General features: G+C 35.5%; 2 protein-coding genes across 2 annotated transcripts; both read right to left on the minus strand.

Moving 5' to 3' along the window:
- Positions 1 to 1,879: 1,879 nt before the first annotated feature.
- On the minus strand, positions 1,880 to 3,801 carry LOC141692912 (glucan endo-1,3-beta-glucosidase, acidic-like). Its single transcript, XM_074497869.1, has 2 exons — positions 3,642 to 3,801; positions 1,880 to 3,482 (listed from the first exon to the last, which is right to left on the minus strand). The coding sequence occupies exons 1-2, from the start codon at positions 3,712 to 3,714 to the stop codon at positions 2,026 to 2,028; spliced, it is 1,530 nt and encodes a 509-aa protein (XP_074353970.1). The 5' UTR covers positions 3,715 to 3,801; the 3' UTR covers positions 1,880 to 2,025.
- Positions 3,802 to 9,751: 5,950 nt separating this feature from the next.
- On the minus strand, positions 9,752 to 10,543 carry LOC141691892 (uncharacterized). Its single transcript, XM_074496643.1, has one exon. The coding sequence runs from the start codon at positions 10,541 to 10,543 to the stop codon at positions 9,752 to 9,754; it is 792 nt and encodes a 263-aa protein (XP_074352744.1).
- Positions 10,544 to 20,895: the final 10,352 nt, after the last annotated feature.

A 20,895-nucleotide genomic window follows, 5' to 3' on the forward strand; every position in this document is an offset into this window, starting at 1 on the left:
TTACAAACAATCATCAGTTAACTGATTCACGCCAAAGCCAACTTAACGCCGCCGCTGAATAAAAAAAAGCCCATAAATAAACTCTAATAAGCGTAATAAAACTTAATGTAAATAATTATCCCACCACATACTAAGCATAAAAATAGAGCAATACAGTCAAAATGGTCACGAACAAGTCGAAAATTGTCTTGATTTATAAATATTTTTTATAAATTGTAAATTCAACCATTAAATTGTTATTTTAGTGGTTAAATTTGGTTCGTTGCATGTAATTTATGTGGATCGCGACTCTAAATACAACTCTAATAAGTCCAATTAAGAATTTTCTTTCATATATTTTTATATAATTTGTTAATTAGTTTTAGGACATCAGAATTAATTAATATCTTTCTTATAAATATTGTAATATTCTAAATTTTAAAATATTTTGACACTTACTATTTTAATAAATTTTTGAAATCATGATTTTGATCGATTTTATAATAAATACTAACAATAAGCATTGGATGAAATTTTCCCTTGTGTGAAAATAAAAATAATTGATTTTAAAAATCAAGGTAGAATTACTCGAAACAAAGTTTTGTCAAAATATATTAGTTGATTACTCTTTATTTAAATAATTAGGACGAAAAAGATTTATTTGGTAAAATGTTAATTTATCAAAATATATAATATCTATTTGTAATTGTTAGGACCCATGATATATATAAGGTGGATTATAAAATACATAGAAAAAGTATGAATCTAGGGTTTGTATGTATTTATTTGAGATTATTAATTTTCAAAATCAGCACGTATTCAATAAAAATTTTAAATAATTTTTAAAATATGAACATATTCAAATTAGATTTCAAATAATATCTGTGAGTATTCAATTGAAATTTTAAAAAAAAATCTTATAAAATCTGTAACTATTCAATCCAATTCTAATTTTAAAAGATTTGCAAGAGTCATGGGTAATTTTACTTGGAATACAGATTTTGATTGATTTACAAATCATAACAATTTTTTATTAGAAAATCTATACTTCTATACTATAATATAATACCGGAATAAGGTATATTTTGGCTCAAATGTTAATTTCCCTATTTGAATTATTAAAAAAATAAATCATTAGTATTATATACATGGTAAACTACTAAATTACTATATTACTTAGTCTCCTTATCCATCTAAATAACGACTAAAAACTTGTTGTACTAACTAATTCCTAATTCTTTTAATATTTTTATTATAAATTTATAATTATTATATGTTTATATAAATATATTAAAACTAATATATAATTTGGATAAATAAAATTTTAAATTTATTTAAATTTTAACGGTACTCGTGCATTGCACGAGATTTAAACTAGTAAATAATAATATATAAGTGAAAACGGTTTTCAATCCACCAAAATCATTTCATCAAAATACACCAAAGTTGGGTAGAATTAAAAATTAACATCCAAATCTATGTGAAATTTAAACAATTCATAAATTTACAAAATTCATAAAATTACTAAAACAAATAAAGCTATTTACGAAGGTTTTTTTTACTGAAATCATTGTAATTGAGCCAATTACCGCAAATTTGTTGTAGTGAATATGCTGAATATTAATAATTCATTAAAATCTCAAATGAATACACCCCTAGTTTTTACTATAAATTTTAATATTTTATACAAAACACTGATTCACAATATTAAAACTTTCCTAGGTACAATCAAATTAATTCTTGAACTAATTGAAACTATTCAATTTTTACACTCCTGGATCTAATTTTCAGTCAGATTTGTGCTTTCATTTGGTAAAGTAAAACAGAACGACAAGTTTGTTTTACACAGAAAGAAAAGGGATCAACCATGTTTCTTATTTATTATCTTTATTAAGATGAATTAAAATCACAAAATTTTGCTACAAAACATAGCATTTTATTAGCAGCAAGTGATCACTGACATTCTTTATTTGGAGGACATATACTCATATATGCATGTCCGAATCTTATTAGACATAATTAAACATCTACGTAAACAAAAAAAAATTACTGAGATTGAAAATTGATCTGGTACTTGGCTTGCTTGTTGTTCCAGAAGACTCCCCAGTGCCTCTCGAACTCTTCACTGTCTCTCTTGTTCTCATCAAACAAATTGAAAATATAAGTCTCAATACGTTTCTGAGGCCTTTTTGGAGTTCCGTTGTTGAGCACATGGTTAATCAGCTTGTTGTTGTGAGTAGACGCATTTTCAACAGAAGCTGCATCACCACCAGCAGTTGGCCATCCAACTTCAGACACGACCACGTCCAAAGATGATCCACCAGCCTTCTCTAATGCAGAGTGTACACTGTCTACCATGGCGTCAAAAACATTTGTGTAGCCAAGTTGTCCATCTTGTACAATTGCATCTGACCTCTGGAAAGTAGCATATTCAAGTCGTGGATGCTGTCCACCTTTACCAGAAGATTCCAACTCTTGAGGAATATCTGCCTTGTTGTGCACATAGCTAAAATAAGGGTGAAGGTTCACTAGCAAAGGTACATTGTTGTTGTTTACCAAGAATTGGATAATGGGGTCGATAAATTGTCTGACTTCAGGCCTGAATTGACCCTGTGATGGTGGATAAGATTGGCTAAGAATCTCGGACTGATCAATGGCAGTGGTGACTCTCATTTTGTTTTGTAGTCCGCAAGCAGAAATTGCATTCTGAATGTTTTGCATGGCCGGAAGGACAAACTGTGCAAACTGGGAAGTTTGGTCGTGGGCGGGAGTAATTCCATTTCCAACAACAATAAACCTGAAGTTAACGTCTTGATAGTTTTGGACATTAGTCTGGACCCACTGATTAGCGTTATTTTGGGAAGAGGCAACTGACTGAAGTTGGTCGTTGGGGACACCAAGCACAACTTCAATTCCGGTGTTTCTAAGGGACTGCAAAGCATTCTGGTCGGGGCCATAAAGTCTCAATCTTCGTATCCCAGTAGATTGGACAAGAGAGATAGCATCTTGGGATGATGGTTGATTGTCAGCAAATGTTCCATGACAGATACCTACTGGTTGCGCTTGCTGGCCTTGTTGGTTTCCTGGTTGTTGAGGTTGTCCTTGCTGGTTTCCTGGTTGGCCTTGCTGTCCTTGTTGGTTTCCTGGTTGTTGTTGTCCTTGTTGGTTTCCAGGTTGTTGCTGTCCTTGTTGGTTTCCTGGTTGTTGTTGTCCTTGTTGGTTTCCGGGTTGTTGTTGTCCTTGTTGGTTTCCTGGTTGCTGTCCTTGTTGGTTTCCTGGTTGCTGAGACTGCTGGCCTTGTTGATTTCCTGGTTGCTGAGGCTGCTGGCCTTGGACTCCAGGCTGCTGCTGGCCTTGCTGGACTCCAGGCTGCTGGTTACAAGCCTGTTGGCCTGCACCTTGTTGTCCACATGGTTGCTGCTGGTTACAAGCCTGTTGGCCTGCACCTTGTTGTCCACATGGTTGCTGGTTATCTACTTGTTGCTCATTCAGTAGACGCGAACCTGCAGTATTGAATATACATTAATCAATTGTAAATGCTAGTGTACATGAAAATTAGGCTGTAAAATTTTTTGAGTAAGGTGTACTAATAAGTTAGTATAATATATAAATAAGCATGTGTGCATAAAAGCAACGATGTTATAAACAGTGATATAATTTACCTGAAGTAATCTGCAGGAAACCTGCGCAGAGCAAGGAAAGCAGAAACAATAAAACAGGGATCCTGGACCTCATTTTGTTTTGAAACCTAAACACTGGAACCAAGAGGATGTTTGATATATATATTAAAGAAATGCTACTTTCTTCTATGGGAAATCTGCATGCAACATTGGCTCCTATTTATAGTGCTGAGGAAAATGTACCTGGCCAGTTTTACGGACGAACCAGCTGCTTGGTAAGCAAAGATGGACAGATGGCTTACATGCAGGGCGTGGGCGTGTATGATAAATAATTAAGTAATACGTGGCTAGCTTAGTTTAGCAGTAATCATTTTCTGTTAGAGAAAGTGATGTTTATGAATCATGATAATCACTTATGCGCCGTACGTACCAAAAGTCTATCTCATGTTACTTGGAGCTTCACTTGGATTTTTCCTAAAATTAGAAAATATGTGGCGAACTGGAAAACTCCCGCCCAGTCTGAGAGAAGCATAGGTTAACAATGTGAAGATAAGCATGCTTTTTCCCTTCTTCCTGAAGATATACATCCTTTTTTTTTTCTTTATTTCTAAAAAACAAAAATACAATTGCTATAATCTGCATTGAATTTTTACATGAAGCATGAAAAAAAGAGCATACCTGAATATATAACAAATACAATAACTAACTTACTAGGGCAAGTAGAACGAGCCTCCAAGAAACACTTATATAACAACAATTACAATGATCTATATTGTTACTGGAAATGAATAATTTATTCCTCTTGCTCGTGCTGGTTAGTTACAGTAGTGATAGTTGCAGAGAAATATTCATTTCTGTAGTCTCAATACACTGTCTATATATATATAACAAATTTATACTGCTTGATATTTTCGCATCCAATTGTATCAACCATCTATAATCGCTGTGATTTTTTTTTTCTTGTTTTATGAGTTGATACGGAGAGATGTACAAGTTAATTTTTATTACATTTCTTATCGTTGCTTAATTGATTAATTATTCTTCGATTCTTTCTTGATTTCTTATAAAATCTGAGTTGCATGAAGTGTTTTCCACTTTATTAATTGATCTAATCACATATTATTATTCGATTTGTGAAGATTTGATATCAGTATCTCTATTTCTGTAGTCAATTTCTTATGAAATTTAAAAATGAATTCTACAAACTAGGTATTCATTAAATTTACCATCGGTAAAAGAAAATGTGTGGTAAGAATCCAATTCATAACCGGAAAAATAAAGACATTTGTGGGTCTACTATAGTCTATAAGATCTCTAGCATAATTGAAATTAATTATATATCTGGCCATTTGTGACGAAATTTTTACACTAACACATTTTGTTTCTTGTTTATGTAGAGATCAAACCTGCAAGTGATCGATATACACATGCACACTTAATCTGTATACTAGTTTAGAGACACTCAAACCGGAAAGATAACTCAGCAAACTTAGAATTACGTTCTGATAACTTAAAATAAAGAGAATACAACGTTTAAAAGAAAGCTACACCCAGAAACAAGGAACTACTTTCCTACAGGATCTCCACTACTTCAACTTATTCAAACACCTCCTAAAAATACTGATAAACTCTATGACTAATTCTTTATTCCTGATGTGGACACGCTGCCAACTAAATAAAAGAAACTCAGTTTAGATTATTAACTAACAACAGTCTGATGAGTTGATTTGAACAGATATACATATTAATCTCTATATTTCCTACCCATGTTCTATTGATCAATTTGTTCTTGAATTCTTTCTTGAATTCTTATGGACTCTGAGTTGCTTAAAGTTTTATTTAAGTAGACTTATCATTTCAATCTGTAATTTGTATATTTTTTCAGGATTTTCATGAAGAAAATTTATATTACAATCTCAATTTATGCCAATTTCCTGAAGAGGTGAAATACTTAATAGATGGTGAAATTTTGATTTGACAATATGCAATCTGTGTAACTAATCTTTGGACAAATTTGTCAGTTTCATTTTCATGTGAAATAAATATATTCAATTTCGAGTCTCGTCAACTGACAAGAAATTTGCATTTCTCAATTAAGATATGATAATCATAGAAATATCAACGTTATTATATTAGTCTCAAATGGTATCGTTGCCATGTAAGATACGAACTTCTTTAGAAATTTGTATTTGTAATTGTTTCGTTATCCTTAATTATATTATGCCCACAATCATCCTAGTACATGTTTATTTTCAATTTAAAAAAATTAGGTTTGTGACAATATAAATGGGAGTTTAGGCGTTGAATATTATGTTGTATAGATAATAATTGGCAATGAAGATTTATCAGAATTTTACAAATGTGTGCTTGTCTTCATTATAATGTGTCTTAGCCCACTAAGTCTCCTTGGATTGCATGCATAATGTGTGAATAATGATGACAAGAAATTTTGTTGAAAAATATACAAACTTAAATTATGACGGGACTTTGTTAGGAATATGTTATGAACTTGATGATCTATATTGTTACTGATTGATATTTTCGCATCCAATTGTATCAACCATCTATAATCGCTGTGATTTTTTTTTCTTGTTTGATGAGTTGATACGGAGAGATGTACACTTAATTTTTATTACATTTCTTATCGTTGCTTAATAGATCAATCTGTTCTTCGATTCTTTCTTGATTTCTTATAAAATCTGAGTTGCTTGAAGTGTTTTTCACATTATTAATTGATCTGATCACATATTATCATTTGATTTGTGAAGATTTGAAGTCAGTATTTCTATTTTTGTAGTCAATTTCTTATGAAATTTAAAAATGAATTCTACAAACTAGTTATTCATTAAATTAACCATTAGTAAAAGAAAATGTGTGGTAAGCACCCAATTCATAACCGGAAAAATAAAGACATTTGTGGGTCTACTATAGTCTATAAGATCTCTAACATAATTGAAATTAATTATATATCTGGCCATTTGTGGCGAAATTTTTACACTAACACATTTTGTTTCTTGTTTATGTAGAGATCAAACCTGCAAGTGATCGATATACACATGCACACTTAATCTGTATACTAGTTTAGAGACACTCAAACTAGAAAGATAACTTAGTAAACTTAGAATTACGTTCTGATAAATTAGAATAAAGAGAATACAACGTTTAAAAGAAACCTACACCTAGAAACAAGGAATTACTCTCCCTCCATGATCTCCATGACTTCAACTTATTCAAACACCTCCTAAAAATACAGATAAACTCCATGACTAATACTTTATTGCTGATGTGGACACACTGTCAACTAAATAAAACAAACCCAGTTTAGATTATCAAATAACAACACTCCCCCGTAACATAAACCTTTCTCTGCACATCCTGTACACCCAACAAGGCGCGCATCATTTCAAACTTCACTGTAGCCAAAGCCTTCGTTAGTACATTTGCATGTTGGTCTTCAAAACTCACATATTTCAGAATTATCTCCCCTTTCTCGACACACTCAAGGATTAAGTGATAACGAACATCTATATGTTTACTACGTCCGTGAAAAACTGGGTTTTTTTCCAAGTCAATGGCTAACCTATTATCAATATAAATCACAACTGGTCCATGCTTCATATCTGTAATTTGAGTAAGTAAGTTCCGCAACCAGACTCTTTGGCAAGCTGCAGCTGTAGCCGCCATAAACTCCGCCTCGCAAGTCGATAAAGCCACACAACGTTGCTTTTGGGACACCCAAGTGATCAAGCTCTCGTTGAGATAAAATGCCATGCCCCCCGTACTCTTCCTGTCCTCCTGGTTGCCAGCCATTTCACTATCTGAGTACCCACACAACAAATAATTTCCAGCACCACTTTTGTATATCAAACAAAATTCAATCGTTCCTTTCACGTACCTAAGAATACGTTTGACAGCTCCAAGATGAAGTTCAGTAGGGCGTTCCATGTACCTGCTAACTATACCAACAAAAAAGCAATATTCAGGCTTGTGTGAACCAAGTATCTCAGCCCCCTATCAAACTTTTGAATATAGTCGAGTTAACCTCTTTTCCTTGTTCATCTCGACCAATCTGCATCTTCCCTTCCATTGGATACTTCGATGAGTTACACTCCTTCATCAGCTTTTTCCAAGAGTTTCCAAGCATACCCCATTTGATTAAAGACAATACACTCCTTCTCCTGCAATACTTCAATATCGAGATAATAAGAAAGCTTCCCCAAATCGCTCATCTCGAACTCCTTCCTCATTTGCTGTTTAAACCTGTTAATATTATCAACACGAATCCATGTGATTAATATGTCATCTACGTAAACGCCTATCACTAGCACTTCATCCCCTTCTCTTCGGGTATATACTGCATGCTCGTAGGGACATTTAATAAATCTCATTCATTCCAAACACTTGCTTAATTTTGCGTACCACGCCCTAAGCGCTTATCTCAAACCGTAGAGAGCTTTCACCAATTAATAGACCATTTTTTATTTTCCTTCCACAACTAAACCTTCAGGTTGATTGACATAAACAATCTTTTTTAGCTCCCCATTTAGAAAGGATGATTTAACATCCAAATGGTGTACCTCCCATCCATTTTTCGTTGCCAATGCAAGTAATAATCTAACAGTCTCTAACCTTGTCACTGGTGCAAACACTTCATCAAAGACTATACCCTTTTTCTGCACATACCCCTTCGCTACAAGATGAGCTTTATGCTTGGTTATCTCCCCGTTTACATCTTTCTTTATCTTAAACACCCACTTCAAGCCAATGGGTTTGTGTCCCAATGGCAATTAAATAAGCTTCCATATTTTATTTTTCTCAATAGCCTCTATTTCGATCTTCATAGCTTCTTCCCATTCCTTCTCGCCATAGGCCTTCTTGTAATTCAATGGTTCCTCAATACCAGAAAGCAGCAGCAGTAACTCGTTTTTAATCTCCACTTCATGTGTTTCATCGTAAATATCTCTCAACAAGCAAAACCGTTTAGGCTCACCACTTTCATCAGTGTCAGCTATACTTCCAGCCCCACTCTCAGAACCTCAAGGTGTACTTTGTGTTTGACTTTGTTGATTTTCTAAACTGTCACCACTCGAATAACCTCCAACTATAGTGAATTTTTCTGTAACATTGGTGGTGCTGCTGTTCTCCTATTCTTCCCAGGCCCACATCCTCTTTTCCTCAAAAATAACATCACGGCAGACTTGAATTCTTCCGGTGGTTGGGTCGTATAACCGACACGCCTTCATCCCGGGTTCCTTTTCCAAATAAATTACCATCTTACTTCTGTCATCGAGCTTGCTAACATGCACATTTGGGACTTTCATATGCGCCACACACCCGAAAATTCTCATGTGGCTTAGATCAGGTTTTCTACCCGTTCAAGCCTCATATGATGTAATTCCTGACAATGAACGAGTGGGTAATCTGTTAAGTACATTCACTGAATGTCGAATTGCCTCGCCCCACAAATTGGAAGGCATTCCTTTCTCTTTCAGAAAACTACGCGTCATTGCCACCACTGTCATATTCTGTCGCTCTACAACACCGTTTTACTGTGGGGTGTAGGTCGCAGTTTAGTGTCTCCCAATGCCTGTTTCCTCACAATACTCAGAAAATTGCTTTGAACAAAATTCTCTGCCCCTATCCGTTCTTAGGACCTTAATTTCTTTTTCTGATTCCTTTCCTTCCAAAACTCGAAATTTTTTGAAGGCTGCTAACGCCTCATCTTTACTAGCCAGCATATATACCCATATTACTTCTCTAAAATCATCAACAATGAGTAAAAAAGTACTTATTACCTGTTGTTGATGCTGGACTAATTGGCCCACAAAAATCCACATGTACCAGCTCTAATGCTTGCTTCGACTTGAACAATGTATGCCTTGGAAAAGGTCCTCGACTCTGCTTCGACAATAAACACCCAGTACACACTCACTTGGCTTCACCAATTTGGGAAACCCATGAGCCATCTGATTCTCTGACATGAGGCTCATCGCTTGAAAATTTACATGGCCTAGGCATGAGTGCCATAGCCATACATCCTCCTCAGCACTCGAAAGTAAACACCGATTCTGACTTGTCTCCATAAAAATCTTGTACAACCGATTCATCGATCTTTTGACTTTCATGAACAGCATTTGATGTTCATCATAAACCTATATATAAGCACTACTCAAGAAAACCTTCTTTCCTGGATCTGATAATTGTCCAAGGCTCACAATATTGCTGCATAATATAGGAATAAAGTAGACATTACGAAGTGCTATGTCTTCTCTATTCTTGCACTTACAACTCACCACTCCTTTGCCCTTTATTTCCACTGTAGATCCATTTCCAAACTTGACCTTCCCGGTTACACTCTCGTCAAGCTCCTTGAATTTATTGCGTTCTCCGGTCATGTGGTTACTAGCCCCATTGTCCAAATACCACACATTGGACTCGATTTTAGTGTTAATGCTGTCAATTAGCTTTGGCACCACATCTCCTTCATTAAGTAACAATGCCTTACCTTCTCCTTCATTTGTTTTCGTAAATAACAGAGCTGGTTCATCATCTTGAACCAGTGCAAGGTTTGCCTTAATTTTTGTATCTTTCTCCTTCTTGGACTTACGATAATCCGCTGCATAGTGTCCATACCCCAAATAATTAAAGCACCTCACACGGCTCTTATCTCTACCTCCACGACCGCCTTGAACTCCACCAGTGTTCTTGTTTCTCCAAGTCTGACTACTCTCTGTTGCGCCCTTATTTGATCTCTTGAGCCACTCCTCCCGTGTGAGTAGAAGACGCAAATTTTCAGTTCCTTCGCGCTTCACCCACTCTTCCTCGATAAATAACAGCTGCCCTGTGCCCTTTTCATCCTGCCCATTCACTTTTTCATCATGAGCCTTCAATGAGCCAACAACTTCCTCAAGTGACATCTCGTCCAACTTACCAAATTGTTTCATAGCTGAAATAATCTACAGGAATCTAGTTGGCACTGCTCTCAATAGCTTCTTTACCACATATTTCTCTTGTACGGTCTCCCCCAGAGCCCGCATGTTGGTCACAAGACCACTTAATTTCAGTGAGAAATCCTCCAATTGACTCCGCCTCTGTCATTTTCATCGTCTCAAACTCAATCTTCAAGGTTCAAACCCTGGCCTTCCAAACTCTCTCAGCACCCAATATCATTATTTTAATGGCCTCCTACGCTTCCTTGGCTGCTTCCTTATCCGCCACGGACAGCAACACGTCCTCTGGTATGGCCTGATACATGGCTGTCAATGCAACCTTGTCTTTCTTCACATCAACCTTCGACTTTGGATCGATAGGTTCAATTGCTTCCCAAATCCCATAGGCTTGCATAAAAGCTCTCATTTTCATCGACCAAGCTGTGTAATTACTTTTAGTGAGCATTGGGTAAGTCAATGCCACTGTCTCATTTTTGCTCTTGACTTCTTCCATTGGTTTCAATCATGGTGGCATATACTTTGGCATGCACCAGGACGCTTGCTCTGATACCAGACGTAGAGATTAAACCTGCAAGTGATCAATATACACATGCTCACTTAATCTGTATACTACTTTAGAGACACTTAAACCGGAAAGATAACTCATCAAACTTAGACTTACGTTCTGATAACTTAGAATAAAGAGAATACAACGTTTAAAAGAAAGCTACACCTAGAAACAAGGAACTACTTTCCTACAGGATCTCCACTACTTCAACTTATTCAAACACCTCCTAAAAATACTGATAAACTCTATGACTAATTCTTTATTGCTGATGTGGACACGCTACCAACTAAATAAAAGAAACCCAGTTTAGATTATCAACTAACAACAGCCTGATGAGTTAATTTGAAGAGATATAAATATTAATCTCTATATTTCCTACCCATGTTCTATTGATCAATTTGTTCTTGAATTCTTTCTTGAATTCTTATGGACTCTGAGTTGCTTAAAGTTTTATTTAAGTAGACTTATCATTTCAATCTGTAATTTGTATATTTTTTCAGGATTTTTATGAAGAAATTTTATATTACATTCTCAATTTATGCCAATTTCCTGAAGAGGTGAAATACTTAATAGATGGTGAAATTTTGATTTGACAATATGCAATCGGTGGAACTAATCTATGGACAAATTTGTCAGTTTCATTTTCATGTGAAATAAATATATTCAATTTTGAGTCTCGTCAACTGACAAGAAATTTACATTTCTCAATTAAGATATGATAATCATAGAAATATCAATGTTATTATATTAGTCTCAAATGGTATCGCTGCCATGTAAGACACGAACTTCTTTAGAAATTTGTATTCGTAATTATTTAGTTATCCTTAATTATATTATGTCTAGAATCATCCTAGTACATGTTTATTTTCAATTTAAAAAATTAGGTTTGTGATAATATAAATGGGATTTTAGGCGTTGAATATTATGTTGTATAGATAATAATGGGCAATGAAGATTAATTAGAATTTTACAAATGTGTGCTTGTCTTCATTATAATATGTCCTAGCCCACTAAGTCTCCTTGGATTGCATGCATAATGTGTGAACAATGATGACAAGAAATTTTATTGAAAAATATACAAACTTAAATTATGATGGGACTTTGTTAGGAATATGTTGTGAACTTGATGATAAGTTGAACAAAACACCTTAGTAGATTTAACTTTGTGTTTTTGTAGTTGTCGACGGATGTTCTATAATAGTCCTGACGGATGATCTTTATAGTCCCGACGGATGACCTCTGAACATCCATCGAGATCCATCGAGAGTGTAGCTTATGTAAAAATAAGTATTGTAGCACATTTCTGCAAATAACAATGTTTAGTTGAGTAGATGTTGTAGGATTCTTTGAGTCATGTTGACTACTAGATTGATATGCATAATACGTTGGCTAATTGTAAATATAAGATGTCTTGTAATTCTGTATAAATGAAATAGAGTCAAGTGGCAGAAAGTCTCCCGACGGATGATCTACAAAGGCTCCCGATAGATAATCGACAAGGCTCCCGACGGATGACCAACATAGTCCCGACGGATGATCATAAATTCAAAAGAGCAGTTGACAGTGATAACACAGTCACATGTGTCGGGTGTTTGCAAACGGAATGTGGCAACCTAATTGCAGGACTTAGAGAATGAAGAAGCATTACCATTTCCAAGCAATTATGAAGATATTCAAAGATGCTGGATAGAGTAATGTAGCAGCATGAAGTTAGACTAGATTAAGATTGTCTTATTGTCTTGGCTTACTATCATGTAACTTGGTAATATATAAACCAAGAGTAGCAAGTTAAAAATTATTCAAGTTAGAAAGAAAAACTAGAGAAATAGAAAAAGCAAAATCTGTAAAGAATTTCTCAGTTATTCTTGTTGTTCAACTTGTAAGCAGCTGTGCGCTATTCAAGCATCACAGAGTTCTCATCTTTATATATATATATATATATATATATATATATATATCTGGTGAATAATTTCAAATTCACCAGAAAGTTTTAAAGCCTTGTGTAATATTGCTTTGTGTTTTGATTTCCATTTTACTTTCATTCCGCACTTCTTGCAAAATCAAACACAATTATAATTACATTCAACCCCCCTTCTGTAATTCTTGTTGCATTGTTTGGAAATAACCATTGGTATTAGAGCAAGCTCTTGAAGTATAAAGAGTGTAAAGATCACCATAATCAGCAAGATGATCAGAAAGGATGTTGGAGTGAAAATTTCATTTATGGACAAAGACAACTATCACCACTGGAAGGTGAAGATGCACCTACATCTTGTTTCTAAAGATGAAGCTTATGTGGACTGCATTGAGAGAGGTCCTCATGTTTCTATGAGAGCTGCTACAGGAAATGAGCCATCAGTTCCAAAGCCCAGACATGAATGGTCTGATCCAGACATTGAACAAGTCAGGAAAGATAAAAAGACCATGAACATACTGTTTAATGGTGTTGATGGTGATATGTTTGACAAGATCATAAACTGCAAAACAGCAAAAGAGGTTTGGGACACAATTCAAATTATTTGTGATGGAACTGAGCAAGTTAGAGAGAACAAAATACAGCTCTTGATTCAGCAATATGAGCATTTTAACTGTGAAGAAAGTGAGTCACTCACTGATATATTTAGTAGATTTCAAAAGCTACTAAATGCTCTCAAGTTGCATGGAAGGGTTTATCAAACAAAAGACTCAAATCTTAAATTCTTTAGATCTCTACCAAAGCAATGGAAGCCCATGACAGTCTCTTTAAGAAACTCTCAAGATTACAAGGAATTCACCTTGGAAAGACTGTATGGAATTCTAAAACCCTATGAGCTTGAAATAGAGCAAGATGAAAAAATGGAGAAAGAAAGGAAGAAAGGAGGATCCATTGCACTAGTTGCTGAGCAGAAAAAGGAAAAAGAGATGAAGGTTGAAGTTGTGGAATCTGTATCAAACTCAAGGGTTTGTGAAAGTAAGGGTAAAGGGCTGGTAGCTGAAAATGAAGAACAGTTGAGCCAAGATGACATGGATGACATATATGAGCATCTTGCTTTTCTATCTAGGAGATTTGCTAAGCTCAAATTTAAGAAGAATTTTGGAGCAGCTAAGTCAAACAGAAACATGGTTGATAAGTCTAAATTCAAGTGTTTCAAGTGTGGCTTGGCAGGTCATTTTTCTAGTGAGTGCAGAAAGCCTAAATCTGGTAAAAAGAAGTTTGAGCCCTTTGATTACAAGTAGAAATACTTTGAGTTGCTCAAGCAAAAGGAAAGGGCTTTCATTACACAAGAAAATTACTGGGTTGCAGATGGACTGGATGAAGATGAAGAAACAAACTATGTCAACCTAGCCCTAATGGCCAAATCAGATGAAACAGAAGTTAGATGGCACTAACCTAGCACATTTAACTAAGTCTGAGTGCAATGATGCCATCAATGACATGTCTATTGAGCTGTATCATTTGCATGTAACTCTTAAGTCTCTCACTAAGGAAAATGCTAAAATTAAAGAAAATAATTTGTTTTTAAGTGAGAGGAATAATATGCTAGAGTCTCAATTTATTGAGTTTGAAAAATTGAGAATTGAATGTAAAACTGCCAAGGATGAATTAACTAAATCTTTAAAGAAAGAAGAGATTTTAAGAAAGAAACTTGAACGAGAACAGGAAGTAATTAAGGCATGAAAATCATCTAGAGATGTCCATGCTCAAATTACTAAAGTTCAAGGTATAAAATCTTTTTGTGACGCAACCTGGAAAAAGAACAAGGAGAAGCTTGATTCCAATCTGGTTGAAGGACTTACAACGGATGTGGATTCGGCGGATGATGAAAATTATCCGTTGAATAATCAAAAGGATTATTCGTCGAAAGACAATCAGCCACATCCGTCGAATGTAACTAAGCCAGTTAGCAAAGCTAAACTAGCTAAGTTGAATGATAAATATGGATCAGTTTCTAAAAACTTTATTCCAGGAGAATCAAGTCAAGTGAGAAAAGAAAAGAGAGTCAATGTTGGTCATCTGTCTATCAAACAATTGAATGAAAGATTAGAAAAGATTGAGGTTAAAGCAGAATCAAAAAGGAAAAACAACAGAAATGGGAAGGTAGGAATTAACAAACATAACAACTACACACCTATAAATATGCTCCTAGAAAAATTTGTGTTAAGTGTGGTAGTGTTAATCATTTGTCTGTTAATTGCAATATTTCTATGTCTACACCTATGTCTGTACCACCTTCTTTTCCCAATATGACTAACACGCCAACAATGCCTATGAATGCCTTGCCTGCACAAAATATGAATGCACAATCTGCTAATATGCCATTTGCGCCTAATCCTTATTATGCTGCATTAAGTATGCCTCAAATGCCATTTAGCATGCCTTACTGGAATAACATGTTTGCTCATAACATGCCCTTTCCTGTTAATCAAAATGTGCATGACAATTCTGCTTCAATGAATAGTTTCAGAGGTTCAACTCAAATGACTAAGGATGAATCTGAAATACCCAAGTCAAATGAGGTCAAACCTAAGAAACCAAAGAAAAAGGATAACAAGGCAGGACCCAAGAAAACTTGGGTACCAAAATCAACTTGATTTGATTTTGATTTGTTCAGGGAAACAGAAAAGAATCTTTGGGACCTGGATAGTGGTTGCTCAAGGCACATGACTGCAGATTCTACCCTGCTCACTGAGTTCAAGGAAAGAGCTGGCCCAAGTATCACTTTTGGAGATGACAGAAAGGGTTATACTGTGGGATATGGCTTGATTTCAAAGGATAATGTCATTATTTAAGAGGTTGCCCTAGTGGATGGACTCAAGCATAATCTGTTGAGTATCATCCAACTTTGTGATAAGGGCAACTCAGTCACTTTCAATTCAGAAGCCTGTGTTGTGACTAACAAGAAGAGCAAAAAAGTGGTTCTCACTGGAGTGAGAAATGGCAATGCGTATCTAGCTGACTTTAACTCAACAAATGCAAAATCTGTAACTTGTCTTCTCAGCAAAGCAAATCAAGATGAAAGTTGGCTATGTAACAAGAAGCTGTCCCATCTAAACTTCAAGACCATGAATGAGCTAGTCAAGAAAGAATTGGTTAGAGGTATTCCTCAAGTGGATTTTCAAAGGATGGATTGTGTAATGCCTTCCAGAAAGGAAAGCAGATTAAAACATCATTCAAAAAGAAGCTTGAATCATCTATTGAAGAACCTTTATAGTTACTTCACATGGACTTGTTTGGACCAGTAAATGTGTTATCTATCTCAAAGAAGAGATATTGCCTAGTAATTGTGGATGATTTTTCAAAGTTCTCTTGGACATATTTTCTAAAGTCCAAAGATGAGGCTAGTGAAATCATCACCAATCACATAAGGCAAGTTAACAATCATCCTGATTTCAAGGTTAGAAGAATCAAAAGTGATAATGGAACTGAGTTCAAGAATTCTGTGATGAGAGTATTTTGTGAAGAGTATGGAATCATGCATGAGTTTTCTGCAGCAAGAACTCCACAACAAAATGGTGTAGTGGAAAGGAAGAATAGATCACTCATTGAAGCTGCAAGAACTATGCTTGAAGAATCAAGGCTGCCAACTTACTTTTGGGCAGAAGCTGTGAATACAACATGTTATACTCAGAATATCTCCTTGATCAATCAAGCAAAAGGAATGACTCCATATCAGATATTCAAGAATCGAAAGCCGACATTAAACTTTCTACATGTCTTTGGTTGTAAATGATATATCTTAAGGAATCAAATGATCAACGTGGAAAGTTTGATGCCAAAGCAGATGAAGGAATTTTTGTCGGATATGTTGTTGGAAAAGAATATAGAGTGTATAATCTAAGAACCAACATTGTTATAGAATCTGTACAGGTTGTATTTTATGATAAAAAGATTGAAGGACTAAAAGATGAAGGTTTCCATGATAGCCTCAAATTTGATAATGTTGAGATGATTTGTGATGATAGTGATGATGATAGTGATCAAGAAACGGTGGCTAAGGATAATGCAGAAAAGACTATCTCCAGTGATGCACAAAATTCAGCATCAGTCGAGTTATATAATGCATCCTCCGTCGGTAGAAAATCAGCTTCATCTGTCGAGATACAAAGTGCATCATCCGTCGGAATAATAAGGGAAGCTGAGAGTCGAAACAGATCACTTACAGAAAGAACCCCTTCTTCAAATCAAAGATCCTCAAACTCAGGGGGAGTTTCTTCTAATCAAAACTCAGTCACACATCAAGGCAATGATGAGGCCTCTTCATCAAGAGCTAATCTACCACAACAGAGAAAATGGACTAGAGATCACCCTTTTGAGCTCATTATGGTGATTAATCTTCTAGAGTTCAAATAAGGAAAGCAACTCAAGAAGAATGTCTATATAGCAGCTTTCTCTTCTAGCTATGCAGGAGGAGCTAAACCAATTTGAAAGGAACAAGGTATGGAAGCTGGTACCCAAACCTAAAGGAAAGAATCCAATTGACACCAAGTGGTTATTCAGAAACAAGATGGATGAAAATGGCATAATTGTCAGGAACAAAGCTAGATTAGTTGCTAAGGGCTAATGTCAACAAGAATGAATAGATTTTGATGAAAGTTTTGCTCCTATTGCAAGACTTGAAGCCATCAGAATTTTCATAGCCTATGCAGCCCATGCCAATTTCAAAGTCTATCAAATGGATGTCAAAAGTGCCTTTCTGAATGGAGATTTGGAGGAGGAAGTATATGTCAGTCAGCCTCCTGGTTTTGAAGATCCAAATTTTCCAGAATATGTCTACTATCTTTTGAAATCACTTTATGGATTGAAACAAGCACCTAGAGCCTGGTATGATACTTTGTCAAAGTTTCTCTTAGAAAATCACTTCACAAGAGGTAATGTTGACAAAACTTTATTCTTTAGAAATGTTAGTGGCTCTAGTATACTTGTTCAAATTTATGTAGATGATATTATATTTGGCTCTACAGATGAAAAAGTTTGCCAAATTGATGCAAAGTAAGTATGCAATGAGTATGATGAACTAACTTACTTTCTTGGTTTACAAGTTAAGCAAGTTAGTGATGGAATATTCATTAGTCAAACCAAATGTATTTATGAACTTTTAAAGATGTTTGATCTAATGGATTGCACATCTGCAAAAACTTTCATGGCCACTACAACTAAACTTGAATTAAACACTGCTGACAAGTCTGTGGATATTTCAAGCTATAGAGGCATGATTGGCTCACTTTTGTACTTAACGGCTAGTAGGCCATATATAATGTTTGTTACTTGCCTTTGTGCTAGATTTCAGGTTGATCCTAGAAAATCTCATTTAATAGCTATAAAGAGAATTTTCAGATATCTCAAGGGAACACCAAAACTTGGCATTTGGTACCCTAGAGATTCTGGTTTTGATCTAACTGGTTATTCTGATGTAGACTATGCAGAGTGAAAGATTGATAGAAAAAGCACTACAGAAACCTGTCAATTTTAAGAAAACAAGCTAGTATCCTGGTTCAATAAATAGCAAAATTCAGTCTCTACTTCTACAGCTGAGGCTAAATATATTACTGCTGGCAGTTGCTGTGCACAAATTCTATGGATGAAAAACTAATTGTTGGACTATGGTCTGCAAGTGGACAGAATTCCTAGTTGTTGTGATAATACAAGTGCAATTGCCATTACTGAAAATCCAGTACAACATTCAATAACAAAGCACATAGACGTCAAGAATCACTTCATTAGGGATCATGTAATGAGTGGTACTGTGAAACTTCATTTTATTCCAAGTGAGAAGCAACTTGCAGATATCTTTACCAAGCCACTTGATGAATCCACCTTCACTAGGTTGGTAAGTGGGTTAGGTATGCTTAATTATTCTTAAATTATTTGTGATAATTTTGCAAGTTGAAATGCAGCCAAAAACTTAATTGATTTTTCTGTTTTGGATGAAAATTTGGCTAAGTCAAATTTTACATCTCGACGGATGTTCCTTATCCATCGAATTTGATCATCCGTCGAAATAGAATAGCTTGGTACAAATCAATTACTTTTATGGATTATTTTAAACCCGACGGATAATTGCTTTATTCTCATCCGTCGAATTGTCTACATCTTAGCCGTTAAAGTGTTGAACATTATCCATCGGATATACTTACAGTCTGTAAGTATATCATGACGGATAATTGACAGAATTTTGACAGTTTATTTTACTTTTAAACGGCTATTTTGGGCAATTCTCATTGGGTCTTTAATTTTTAACTTTAACTTTTTTTGTCCCATTTTATCTGAGAATACATAAAAGCCTTACTTCAAGTTTATTTTAGCTTTTATCTTTCTCTATTGCAATTAATTGCTCTATTCTTCTCAAATTTCTTTGCCATGGCATCTGTGTCATTGACATCTGCATATGGCATCTGTGTCATTGACCCAACAGATGCCTACCCAAGCCACAAAATCCAAAACTACAAAAATTAAATCAAAGAAACCACACTCTGGTGTCTCCCAAAAGATGCTAGTTTCAAAAGCCACCAAAACCAAAGAGGGGAGTGTGAAGGGTGGTAAGGTTGGTGAAGGACAGGATGAACATAAAAGAAACCCTAAGAATAAGGATGGTGCGGTGATTATACCCAAACCTAGCCACACCACAGTTTCCCAACAAACTGTGGTGCTTAATAAGGAAATTAGCACATCTCTAGTTTTATCCTCCCAAAAGGATGCTACTTTTGAAACAAGCTCCCAACCAGGAGCACTGGCCAAAAGGGTTAGGGGCACATATTCATCCCAAACTTATACAAGAAAGAAGAAAGCTAGAAAACTTGGGGATGCATAGGGATCACACAAAGTGCAAACTGCAGCTAAAGACTTAGTCGTTGCACCTTCTCAAATTCAGTTTGATGTGGCTTCAATAAATGTGGAGTCACAACCCAAATTGTTAACAATAGAAGCACCAAACACACAAAACTCTCCCACCAATTCTCTGGATGTGGACATGATTCACACATCAATTCCTAATTCTCCTTCTTTAACTCTGTTGGAGAAGCCAAAATTCAGTACAAGTGAGCATCATCTTTTAGATGATTTGTTGGCTCACTTGCCAATTCTTTCAAGAGTTGTTGAGACTTCTGTGCCTAAATTATCATCAATCTGCACAGAGTCCACACTAGTTTTGACTACAAACTCTATCATTTCCTCTATTTCGGTGGATATTATTCATCCGTTGGCTAGTGATTGTATCCCGACGGATGTGCCTAATAGCAGTCATCCGTCGGCTATCCCAACTACTACCCCGATGGATATTTCTTATCCGTCGCTACTCACTACACAAGCTGAATTTTCAACAATTGTTACAAGTGTAGATGAGTTAGTAGTTGTACAATCACTCCTAGGATTGAGGGAAGGGAGTGAGCAGAGTGAGAGGCTGAGTTGCTCTCAGGCAAATGGAGAGGAGAAGAGAGAAATTATGCAGGCTATTTCTTCCAGCCTGGAAAAAGTGAGTGAGGGGAGTTCCACCTTAGTAGGTGAAGGTGAGGGTGTGAGGGTGGTGAGACAAAGGAATCCCTTGATTCAAGAATATAGAGAAAATGAGAGAAATACAGGTACTGAACTTTGGGAAGAGCCCATTATAAGTGAGTTAATGGATGTCAATGAGGCTGACAAGAAACAGCTATTTCAGCAAGAATATCAAGTTGTCTTAGACTCCGTTTCTTATGAAGTTGAGGCATTTACTCACCCTGTGTCAGCATATCAAGCTTTAGTTGAACAGGACAATGTGGCTGCGGAAAGGATGCTAAACTTGGTGTATACTACTGCTTCAATGTAAAGGGCCAATGATGTTATAAC

Source organism: Apium graveolens, chromosome 10 (assembly GCF_009905375.1).
Source record: "Apium graveolens cultivar Ventura chromosome 10, ASM990537v1, whole genome shotgun sequence".
Taxonomy (NCBI): Eukaryota; Viridiplantae; Streptophyta; class Magnoliopsida; order Apiales; family Apiaceae; genus Apium; species Apium graveolens.